We start from the raw sequence: 12,294 nt of genomic DNA on the forward strand, positions 1-12,294 counted from the left end.
GCGATGGGGTGAGTGGCGCTCGGTGCAAGCAAAGCGGGAGGTGCGACGTGGTTTGGCAAGAGGGAGTCAGGTCGTGCTCCGTGCAGGGGACGGGGACGCACCCCAGGGCTCAGTGCAGGGGATGGGGGACGGATTTGCACCACGGCTGGGTGCAGGGAATGGGGAATGTGCACTACAGCTCAGTGCCGGGGACAGCGGGGGGTGGGCTGTGATGTGCACCACGGCTCAGTTCAGGGATTTGGGATGTTCACCGTGGCCTGGTGCAAGAGACAGGAGGCTCAGCACAGGGGAGGGGGGTGCACGACGGCTCAGTGCAGGTTGTTGGGGGGGGACGTGTAACGTGGCTCAGTGTGAGGGCAGGGTGACACGTACCGTGACGCGGCGTGTGGGACATGTCGCTCGTGCTGAGGCTGGGGCTGAGCCTCCTGCCTGCCTCTGGCCCCCGAGTGGGCTGTGCCATGGGCACCACTCTCCCTGGGCAGGGAGCCGGAGTGCAGTGTGGCCATGGGCAGGAGCGGTGGCACCATGGACTGGTCCCCTCTGTCCTTCACAAGGATGACGTCGTGGAGTCCACCACCTCGCGGCCGTTGCACACCGTGGGCACATGCTGCGAGGCCGAACCTGGCCGGGAAGGTGGCAGTCAGGGGCAGGATGGGGTCCAGCAGCAGAACCCCCCCCTTGGGGCATCCCACTGTGGTGGGAAATTGGTGCCCAGGGAGCTGCATCCCCTGAGGATGGGGTGGAGGGTGCCCAGGGTGGCTGAGTCTTCCCCCCAGCATGGTGACGGGCCCCTGGGGCAGCTGAATCCCCTGGAGCTGGGGTGGCAGGTGCCTGGGGTGGCTGTGTCCCCCGGGCACAATGACAGGCCCCCCCAGAGCAGCACCCCCTGGCACGCGGTGCTGCAGCCTTGGGGCTCGCAGCCACGGGAGATGAGGCATTGGGATGGGGGACAGGGATGAACCATAGGGGACACAGCAGCCTCCATCTGCATTTCCAGCCATGCCCAACCCTCCACCCCACTTTCCTTCAGGGACCCGTGCTGGTGTGCTCCCGTGCCCCGTGCCAGGAAGAGGGTGCTGCCCCCCAGCCCTTCCCCAGCCCCACCGTGCTCACCGTGGGACTGGCTGGAGCCGGCGGCTGCCACGCTGAACCGAGTGGTGCCCACGCGGTGGCTGGCCACATTCTTCTGGGGCTGGAAGAGTATGATGTGGAGCTTGGGGGTGAAGAGGCAGCCAAGGACCACAGTGCCACTGAGGCTCACTGAGATGCACATGGTGGTGGTCTGGACCTGGAGACAGAGGTGGGCGTCAGGTGCTCCTGCCACCAGCCCTCTGCCCTGAGCAGGGCAGGATGAAGCCCTCGCTGTGCTCTCACTGAGCAGAGGCCGCTGTCTGCACCCTACAGGCACATCCCACCCTACACCAAGTCCCTCTGTCGGGATGGACCTGCTGGAGACCTGTAGGCAGAGGACAGACACTGCCCTGATGGGGACACACTGTCCCTGCAAAGGGGGTGCACCCTGAGCCGCATCCTCACCCCTCCAGCCTTGCCAACACCCCTCACCCCAGTGCCCACTCCCACCAGGGGATGCAGGTCTTCTCCAGAAGCCCATGGCAGTGTGGGGACCACAGCTCCCCAGGCCTAGAAAAAACGTGGCCAGGCACCTTGCTAGGGAGGGGTAGAGGTACTCCCTCGTGCACCCTATGCCCCCCTGTCCCTGGCACTGCTTGGGTCCCCAGGGCCCACACTGGCCCTGGAGCTGGCATGGGGCAGGGGGTGTGGCTGGATGGGCTGGGAGTTCTTGTGCCTTCTCATTGCGATGTGGAAGGATGGCAATTGCTGCTCCACGGTCAGGTCGAGTGAGCTCTCTGGAGGTCTCAGGACCGTTTCCCACCCTCACTCTAGCAGTCTGCCAAGGGGGAGGGTCTTCTCCCCAGGACTCATGACCCCTTCAGGTAAGGCCCTTCAGCTACACTTCACCTGATCCAAAGTGCCCCAGCACAGAGTTGAACACCACCGGGTCCATGGCAAAAGACTCTGCCCCAGGCCCACGCATCTCCTAGCCACCAACCCATGGGGTCCAAATCGCCAGGACCACTCAGTTCGGGCCCCATTAGGGTCCCCCCAAAACTCCTGCTCTTACTCGGTAGTCGCTGGAGGTCACGTAGAAGATGGGCAGAAAGGCCAGCCAGATGATGCAGGTTGTGTACATGGTGAACCCGATGAATTTGGCCTCGTTGAAGTTTTCGGGGCATTTCCGTGTCTTGAAGGCATAGACCGTGCAGAGGATGATCAAGAGAACATTGTAGGTGAGTGAGATAAGCATGTTGGAGTCACGGTTGTTGCACTTGAGGGTGACGATGTACCTCTTGTCAGGCTCTGTCTCCTTGCCTGTGCCGGGGGTCTCCACCAGCAGCCAGATGATGACGATGATCAGCTGGCAAGAGATGAGGGCCATGCAGATGACCACCTGTGATGCAGGGCTTATGAACCGGGGGCGCTGGACCCCCTCCTTCACCCCACTGAAGATCCTGGCAATGCGATTTGTCTTGGTCAAGAGGGCCGAATAGCAGACGGCAAAGGATGTGCCCAGCCCCAGGCGCCGAAGCGTGCACACCTCAGTGGAGGGCTTCGCGATGAAGATGAAGGTCATGCTGTAGCACATCAGGACCCCGGTCAGGAGAATGTAGCAGAGCTCCCGGCCAGAGGCCTTCACAATAGGGGTGTCATTGTTCTTCATGAAGACTCCAAAAACAAAGAGGGTGGAGATAAAACCCAGGCAAGAAATAGTGACAGGACCAATGGCCCAGACGTCTTTCCAGCGGATGTACTCTTGGGGCAACTCGTAGCAGCCATTCAGGGTCTCATTGGGCCAGTAACCGAGACCGCAGTCCATGCAGGTGAACTCATCCAGCAAGTACTCGTAGGGCTGGCAGGGGATGCAGATCCAGCAGCATATGTCTCCAGGCTGCATGCTCTTTATCTCGTTCTTCTTGCAGGGGTCGCTGCACTGGGACACAGGGATGGAGGTCTCAGCCCATGGGATGAGGCTGGTGTTGAGGATGAGCCCCTCAGCCCAGTAGCCCACCTTCTGGTACCGATACCTCCCGTCTATGCGGTGATAGTTGAAGATGTTGTAGCGTCCGATCCCATCGCCGTAGCGGTCAAATCGAACAACGCTCTTGGTGTCAGCTGGCCTGAAGGGAGCTGGAGGGAGGAGAAGGGGAAGACGGTCACTGCCATGTGGCAGGAGAGTGCTCGCTCCCAGTGTGGAGGCAGGGCTCCATCAAAGGGTCACATCCCACAGTGGCCAGAGGCAAACAAACATCCAGCCTATTCCCTGCCTTCACTCTGATACTTGCTGCCTATGCCCGTGTTAAGGGCAGGAAGGCAACAGTGGAGAACTCTCAACCCACATGCCTAAGAGCTCGGCGGCCCCAGCCACCTCTGCAGGGGCAAAGCAGGGGCTTTTTCAGCCTCCATGGCTCTCAGTAACACCTGGGTAGCCGGACTCAGCCCAAGTCACAGAGGACATGCTTCTAGTTCACCCCAAACTATGCAGGTCCCTCATCAAGGGTCTCCCTCCAGTTCAATTTCTGAAATGTGAGTAAATCACCATGAGGTGTCCAAGGACACACATTCTTGGAGGGTCCCCTGTGGGGCTGATCCCACCAAGCCCTAGCAGGATGGAGTTGGTCACTAGCTTCTCCACGCTGAGGGCAGAAGGCCTGAATTGCTGCCCGAGGGCGATAGTGGGCTGTTGGCATCCTGGGACAACCACAGCTCACGGCACAGAGGTCCCCTGGTGTGGGCAGACTGGAGGAACTGGAGGGCTTTGGGTCAAACCTGAATGTCTTGCCTTCTCCCTGCCCCTCCACCCATCCCTTTCCAGGTAGGCAGCCAAACGCCATCTCCATCTCTGGACTCACCGTCAAAATTAACATTGAGTATAAAGTCCTTGTAGAACCTCTTGCCATTGACGGGCTTCATGGCCTCGCAGAGCTTGGTGGCATTGGGGCACAGCGCCTGGTGCATGTTGTGGAGAGAGTGAGCCATTGCATACACCGCATTGACCACGAATGTGATCTTGGACTCCGGCTCAAACTTGCCTGTCTTGAGGGAGTACCGGCTACAGTCCTGTGTGTGGAAGCTGCACTTGAACTTCTGCTCCCAAAACTCCCGAAACCAGGGATTTCGGCTGTTGTTGTAGGGGTTGAGGTTACGGAAGTAGGCAGCAAACTCCTTAATGGGGTAGGCTGCCAGCTCGATGGTGATCGCTCCCTCCGCCACCGCTTCGCTCCCAGCCACTACGCTCTCCAGGGCTCCCCACCCATCGCTGGCCACCCACATGAAGGACACGTTGGCTCTCTGGGCAGCCGCAAGCAGCTCCCGGGCATCTTCGCTTCGAGTGAACAGCACGACCACCCTGGCATTGGGCTTCTGCAGCAGAGCCCGGACCACCCCGTCATAGGTCTTCTTGTTCATGGAGCGTCCCACCTTCTCTGAGGTGGCAATGCAGATGTTGCGCATGCGGGCTTCTTGCTCAAAGGCCTCGATCCCGGTCTCCCCATAGTCACCCTCCGAGGCCACGGTGGAGACGTAGGTCCAGTTGAAAAAGCGGAGGATCTCCGCCATGGCTTTGGCTTGGTAGAAGTCTGGCGGGACGGTGCGGGCGAAGTAGTCATAGCGGGACTTGTCGCTGAGCTTGGCACTGGTGGAGGCGTAGCTGATCTGAGGGATCTGGAAGAGCCGCAGCAGGTTGGCCACCTGCGTGGAGGAGGAGAGGTGAGTGCCTGAAAAAGTGGTCCAGTGAGGGATGTTCCCACTGGAGGACCCTTGCCTGACACCAAGTGTTGCATGGTGGTCCTGAGCGCAACCGCCGCTCTGATGAGCAGCGTCCCTCCGGAGGGTCCCAGCTGGTGGCAGACAGACGGATGGACGGACAGCACATTGACATGGTTGCCTGAGCCCTCAGATGGGCCCATTTCTTTTATTTCTTTTTTAGTTCATACATTCCCCTCTGAAACTGGGAGCTGGGGTGGGGATAAATGGATTTGTGGCCAAAGCAGAAACTCCCCCAGAGGTGACCCATGGGCGAGGTGGAAGCCCATGCCACCACCTGCCTGCCTGGGGTCAAGACGGTGCCCCTCACCATGGGGACACACAGGGACCTCCAGCAAGAGAAGGGACAAGCGCCTGCATGGGCTGTACCGGAGGTGCTGCCTCCATCACCCGCCCTGGCTTCCTCCGCCCCACGGCCGGAGGGATGCAGGGACCCAGGATGGGTGGACGGGATTCAACGTGCCCTGTGGACTCGTTAAATCTTGCCAAGCGCACAGGTCACCAGCAGCCCCTGGGAGCCAGCTGGCCCCTCCAGCTGCCTGCACCCTCAGCGGACGCTCTTCTCCCTGCCAAAGACAGCCCCAGGGTCCACAGATCCGCAGATTTAGGGGACTGAGCTGCACTCCACCCAGGGTGACAGCCTGGTCCGAGGCTCCCAGTGCCTCTTCCCATGGGACCACCAGGGACACGGGGGCAGTGGCCCCCTGTGCCCACCCTGCCCCAGCCAGCAGCCTCTGGGCACCCTCACAGTCGGCTGCCCCTTGTGGGCTGGGTTTGGGGGGGGCAGAGGGGATGTTGCCCCCTCATGCCAGGCAGCTCTGCCTGTCAGGAGCAGTGTCCCCACGTCCCCACCACAGTGTCCCTGGCACCATTCTGACATCAAGAGTATCACCACCATGCTGGGGGGTGTCACTGTGCCCGGCCACCCACCCATCCAACAGGGGACAGGACCCACGGGGCAGGAGATAAGCCGAGCCTCGCTCCCACACCACGTCAGCCCCCACAGACAGCTACCCACTGGGTGCCGGGGCACCACAGCAGCTCTCCCCCCACCACCATGCTGGCCAGGGGGGACCAGGACAGCTGTGGTGCAGCCATGGCCATTCAGGCCTGGTGGCATCGCGCTGTCACCCGCCTGTGGGAGGATCGGTGCCTCCAGGCGCTGGCAGTGTACGTCAGGCAGGAGAGGGCCAGTGTCCTTCTCCAGGCCCACACCAGGATGTGGCAGGCCAAGGACTGGTACTGGTGCTGCCAGGAGGTGGCTCGCACCAGCCCGGCACTGGTGGCAGCGAGGGATGCAGCAGCGCGACGGCACCAAGGACAGCATGGACCTGAGCATTGAGATTATCCTGGGCTGAGGACCTACACTCACCAGCACAACCCCAGGATGGGGAACAAACCCTTGTCTCCCTGTGAGACGGATTGACCGGCTCAGCTCCGGTGGCTTACGACAGGTGAGGGGCTCCCCGCAGCCACCAAGGGGACCTCGGACACCGTCAGGGCTGCATTCCCCAGGGCAGCAGAGAGATGGCTGTCCCAGATGTCAGGCTGGCATTCCTTTCCTGTTGCAGAAAGGGGCACAGCATCACTGCAAGGGATGCGTGAGCATCCCTGTGCCACTCTGGCAGCAGCATCGTTGCATCGCCACTGGGGTTTTACCCACCCCCCATGCCGTTGCGCTGATGCCCCAGCCCCATCCGAGCCCCTCTTGTGGGGGGTACCTGGATGGAAACATCGCTGTAGGAGCCCCCGATGACACCAGTGATGGCAGTGGGCACGTCATCGTGGACGGCGTAGGAACCATCAGGGCAGATGTGCTCGGAGCCATCCACTCTGGTGAGGGAGGCGCGGACAAAGTCAAGGGACTGCTCAAGGGCGTAGGTGTCCTTGGAGCAGGTGTCGAGGATGTGGGCACCCAATCTCACCCCTGGCAGGATGCTCCTGTCCTTGTTGATCTCGTCCAGGGCAAAGAGCATGGCCTCCAGGCGCTGGATGCCTCGATGCTCGTTGATCTTGCCACAGTCTTCACTCCCCACTCCTTTCTCGTGGATGGGGAAGAGGCCCCCGATCACCAAGTCCCCATCCGTGCTGATCTCCTTCTTGCCAGCCATGCTGTGCCCGGCAGCCAGGCAGGTGGCCAGGCGCATCAGCCACAGCCAGGCGGCCCAGGGGACTGCCATGGGGTGAGCTGGTGCCAACTGGGGGACCTGTGCCGTCCCGTGTCACCTGCTGCCACCCTTCAAGGTGAGGGCAGGCAGTCCCCAGGCATCGGGTGGGAGGGGGGCCACAGCGTGGCGTCGGCAGGAGGGGGTTCGTGCTGCCCCGGCAGAGCTCTCCGCACCTGGAGAAGAGAAGAGAAGAGTCACTGGCTCTGCGGGCTGCAAGGTGAGCCGGGCCCCATCCCCATGGGCAGTGCCAGTGCTGCAAAGGTGAGCAAGGGCAGGAGCCTGCCCGTGCCCCCCACTCCAGCACACCCCACCTGAGGTGCCCGTAGGAAGAAGCCCCTCGCAGAAGGGCGAGCTGAGCGGATGCGACAGCTTCTGCAGTGACTTGGGACCACCAGGACACCAGCAAGTGACACAGACCCTGGGAGACAAGTGGGGCACAGGGTCCAGTCCCCCCCTCAGTGCTCCCCAGGATGTGCTGGCACAGGTAAGGGAGGTGCAGAGCTGGGTCCCATGGCAGCACCAGGCAGAGCAGCCTGCCAGGGTGCAGCTTGCTGGCCCCTAAAATACTGCAGGGGGGAAGGAGCCAAGGAGGTCCACCAGGGGCAGTGATGGCACCCAGGGCAGGGAGCCTGGGTTGGGCTGGCAGAGCCAATGCCAGCTCTGAGTCGAGCCCCTGACCCAGGCAGCGGCATCAAGGGTGCCAATGGCTCCTGACCTCCAGCCAAGAACATTGCCGAAAGCAGCCAGCCGTGAGCCCATCGTGCCCACAGTACCCGGCCGCCACTGTATTTAATTCCCGTCTCATACCCGCCACCCCCAAACCCACCCACCTGCCGCTGCCCCCACTGCTGCCCATGGCACCAGGGCTGGAGCAGGGACACACTACCGGCTTCATCCTCCCGCAGCTCCGGCAGCCACGGTGCTTCAGAGCCTGTTCTCTCACCACCTCCCCTTCCTTCCCCGTATACTAAATTCAGAGATTTCAGTAAAAGTACGAGCCAGGTTTGCTGACTCCCTCTGCAGAAAGTACGGAGGCGCGGGGGAATCAAAGGCTTTTGCAGCAGACAGGCCTTTTTTTGGCAGGAGATGCAGTCCCTTTGGAGATCAGTTGTCTTTTCCCAAACCACGGGAGAGATTTGCTTCCCGTTTGAAGCTGACTGCTGAAATCCCACAGGGCTGGCGTTTCAGGGGCCGTGGGAGAAGAAGACCCCCTGACAACCCAGAAACCTCGGGCTGCTCTGGCACAGGAAGCTGCTGGTGCCACGGCAAGTCCTGGGTCTTGCCTGCTGCCCAGCACACAGAGTGGGAGGGTGATGTTGTAGAGTGCTGGCCCGCCTGTGGTCCCCCACAGCCAGTACTGAGGCCACTCTCCCCGAGCAGGAGTAGGGCACTCCTTGATGCCCCCGTGGTGCTGCCAGGGCAGGCGATGCCCACAGCTGGAGGAGTGCTTCGGCAAGCAGCTGAGGCTGGCGGCGGTGCCCAGGGACGTGCAGGCAGCAGTGTGGCACAGGGCGTAATAGGGTAGGGTGCGTGCAGACCACCTCCTCCGTGCCCCAAGGCACCTGTCCCTGGGAGCTGCCTGCCTGCCCCAGCCACCTCGGGGCATCTCCTACCTGATCCCCCAATTTGAAGGAGTTTGGGAAAGAGACCGAGGAAGGCTCCCTGCCTTATTTCAGGCAGCAAATGTTTTTGAGGGACCCAGGGTTTCCTCAAGCAGGAAAGAGGCCACAGGCACATGGACTGATTATTGATGGAGCCCATTGGAGGCAGGCTGAGATGGCACAGGGGTCCAGCAGCACCGGGGGTCTAGCAGCACCGGGAGCCCGGCTCCTTGGGGTCCAGCTCTTCCGGAGCAGCTGGCGGGACCCACCAGACGAAGGGCACCTTCAGGCAAAGCCCTCCCGAAAGGGTAAACCGTCACCCACCCTGCAGCGAGCCCCGAGGGACGCCACGAGCAGGGCTGTAGCCAGCCCCGCTGCTGCTCAGCTGGGTTGGCATGATGCTGGGGGGAGGACAGCCCCATGGGAACATCTGGAGAACATCTGGGGAAGTGAAGCACCCAGGAAGGCAGAGCCAGGTCCAGCCCGAGGGCCATGGTGTGGCAGGTAGCCTCCCCTCCCGAAAGCGTCGCCAAGAGGGACTGGGGAGAAGGTGTCCTTGCTCCTACGTGCCCCCGCTGCTTTCCACCCACTCCTGCCAGGAGACTGGGCCCTCTCCGGCACCAGCACCCTTAGGGGTGGCACAGGGTGTATATGAGGGCACAGGGTGAGCCATCGTCACCTCCCCCGGGGGTTCCTGGAGGTCCCACCACCACCAAGCTCAGCTGGGACCCCCGCACCTCTGTTCTTGCCCCACGGCCTGCAAGCCCTGGTGCCCCGTGGGGCCAAAGCACCTTCCCCGGGTGTTCGCCCCATCACCCCCCGCCACCGCAGCCCTTCAGCTGCTCTTGCCGAGCCGGGGGGAGGCGCGGAGCGCCAGGGAGGCAAAGGCAAGGGGAGCTGGCACAGCCCCGGTCTCCACGCCTTGGCAGCGAGGTGGGAACGGAGGAGGCTGCCCGCCCCACTGCAGCCTCCTGAGGGGCTGGGGTCACGGCCTTGGCCGATCCCCCCAAATCCCGTCCTAAACCCGACCTGAGGTCTGGCTGTCCCGGCGCTCCCCCCGCAAAAGCCACCGCTCTCCCCGGCCGGGGACAGCCGGAGGAGGGACCCGGGGGTACGGGGGGCTGTCCAGCCCTGCCGGGCGATCACCGCCGTTTCCTGCCCCGGTGACGGCGGGCAGTCCTTGCCCGGGGCCGGGGGGGTGCGACGGCGGGGTCTCGCTGGGTGCCCGCTGCGGGGGTCGGCGCTGCTGGGGCACCGGGGGACGCGGACCCCTCCGAGCCCTTCTGCCGGAGCCCCGCACCCCGGCGTCCTGCGCCATACAGAGGGAGCCCGCAGGACTGGTCCCCGGCCCCGGTGCCCCTCGCCCACCCGCACCCCCGGCCCAGCCGGTGCCGGTTCCCGGGCTAGGCTCCTCTCCCGCAGCCCCGGGAGCTCCGGCACCGGCTCCAGGCACCGGCCGCCGAGCCCCGCCGTGCCGCGGACCCGACGGCTGCAGGGGGTCGCCGGTCGCCTTGTCCCGCCGCCGCGGGCACCGGGGCTCTGGGAACGCCGAGGCACGGCGCGGCCCGGGGCCACGGGGACGGGCGAGGCCAGGAGCGCCGGGGTGGGACCGCAGCCCTTACCTGGGCCCGGCGGGCTGCGCCGGGAGCCGGTGCCGGTGCCGGTGCAGCGGCTGCCTCGCAGCTGCGGCTGCCACCGCCTCCCGCCGCCGCCTCTGACACTTCGCCAGCCCCAGCCGAGCGGAGCCGCTCCGCCCCCCGCCCGGCCCGGCCCGGCCCCGGCCCCCGCCCCGGCCCGGCCCGCCGGGCAGCGGCACCCCCGGGGCCGCCTCGCCTGCCCTCCGCCCGCTCCCGGCACCGCCGCGCCGGGCAGGGCACCGGCAGGGCCGGAGGCTGGCAGGGCTTTGCCCAAGGTGGGGAAGACACGGCCCGATCCAGGCAGGGCACTGGCAGGGCATGGCAAGGTGCGGGCAAGGCATGGTCAGACTGAGCCAGGGCACAGGCAGGGAAGGCAGGACACAGGCAGGACATGGCCAGATCCAGGCAGGACATGGCCAGGGAAGGCAGGACACAGGCAGGACATAGCCAGATCCAGGCAAAGCACGGGCAGACCGAGCCAGGGCACGGGTAGGACACAGGCAGAGAAGGCAGGACACAGGCGAGGCACAGCCAGATGCAGGCAAGGGATGGCCAGATCCAGGCTGGGCACAGGCAGGACACAGGCAGAGCAGGCAGGATCAGATCCCCTGGCAGACTGGGCAGGGCACAGCTCAGTGCCCGCTCCCCTGGCCCCAAAGTTTCCTATCACAGTCCCAGCCCACCGAGAGGGGTCCCAGCTCCAGCTCAACGGCCGCGACCTGGTGCCCCCCTGCCCGGCACAGCCCCCGCCCAGCCTGGCCCCTGCTCCCCAAGCCTGTGGGGCGCACTGAGGAGCCCAGCATCACCCTGCTGAGCCCTGCACTCCACGCAGCCCAGTCACTCACCGTCGGCCCAAGCACCAAGCTGGGGGAAAGCATCAGACAATGCTTCCCGAGATGCCTCCTCTGAAGGCAGAGGCTGGATTTAGTGTGCCAGGTCTCCACCACTTGCCCAAGCCCTTTCTGAAGCTGTTTTGCTGTGCTGGATCCCACCGTGCGGCGTCCCCATCTGTGCCATGCTGGCAGCTCGGTTGTCCTGGAGAGTTCCGTGACTCAGGGACAAGAACAGGACAGGAGATGACCCAGGACCCACAGGTATGGGCAAGGGCCAGAGATGCCTCTGGGGCATCACCACAAGTAACCACCTCACTGCCCCATGCCTCAGTTTCCCCACTGTCAGCTGTTGTAGTTGCAGGCTGCAGGTTAGGACAGCATGATTCAGACCCACTTTGTCCTGTCCCAGCAGTCCTGATTTGGGGGGAGATAACCCAGGACCTCCATAAAAAGGTCCCCCCAGGGTTCCACGACACCAGGACCCCAGACCCCACTGGCCCATTTCCTTTCAAGACTGTTAGCACAGACAGAGCAGGGGAGAGAAGAGAGAAGAGGGGAGGACCTCACTACCGCTGGCTGCAGGGACAGAGAGCCCGGGAGGGCTGGAGACATGCCCAACCAAAGGATGCTGGCACCAGCAAGCTCTCACTTCCTCACCAGCAGACAGGGCCTGGCACGAGCCTCACGCGGGCCCAGGCACTGACTGCATCCTTCCGACTGCTCTTTCGGCACTGCTGATGGCAGAAGGATGATGGCAAAGCCTCCTCAGCCCCCATCTTCAGTGGGCTTAGGGGGCAAGTAGCATTAGGATCTGCTGCCTGGCTCCAACCCCCCCAGAGCCTCAGCCAGGCATAAATATTTCAGGGGGCTTGGCAGTTTTGTAATAACCGGCAACAAAGATAAACACCAGGAAGAGCAACGTTTCTCCATGTGGGCTGGAGGAGTTTAATATTTTATCACTCGGAGCACAAAATATTTATGAACAATCTCATGTCAATCACTGGCTGAGGACTAATGGCGACCTTTCCAAGCCAGGGAAGACATGTCCCCACCACAGAAGGACAGCCAGGCCTCCCCTGCCCCTGTCCCCTCGCTCCAAGCCCTGGTTTTGAGCCATGACATCTGACTGCAGGAGAACATGCCCAGGGCTGTCAGAGGCAACAGGGCATCAGGGCAGGGCAGGGGCTGAGCTCTGCCAGTCGGGCTCTGGCTC

At 63.4% G+C, this 12,294-nt stretch overlaps 1 protein-coding gene across 2 annotated transcripts; it reads right to left on the reverse strand.

Annotated features, from left to right (window-relative positions):
- Positions 1 to 547: 547 nt before the first annotated feature.
- On the reverse strand, positions 548 to 7,022 carry GRM2 (glutamate metabotropic receptor 2). Of its 2 annotated transcripts, none has more exons than XM_086619359.1 (5): positions 6,564 to 7,022; positions 3,930 to 4,767; positions 2,144 to 3,207; positions 1,114 to 1,288; positions 548 to 621 (listed from the first exon to the last, which is right to left on the reverse strand). In XM_086619359.1, exons 1-5 carry the CDS (start codon positions 7,020 to 7,022, stop codon positions 548 to 550), a joined length of 2,610 nt encoding a protein of 869 aa, XP_086475485.1. The 2 variants fall into 2 exon arrangements, with proteins under 2 accessions (XP_086475485.1, XP_086475486.1); XM_086619360.1 differs by having other exon boundaries at positions 1,105 to 1,288; positions 6,564 to 6,938.
- Between the last annotated feature and the right edge of the window lie 5,272 nt (positions 7,023 to 12,294).

This window comes from Tauraco erythrolophus, chromosome 12, assembly GCF_009769465.1.
Source record: "Tauraco erythrolophus isolate bTauEry1 chromosome 12, bTauEry1.pri, whole genome shotgun sequence".
NCBI lineage: Eukaryota > Metazoa > Chordata > Aves > Musophagiformes > Musophagidae > Tauraco > Tauraco erythrolophus.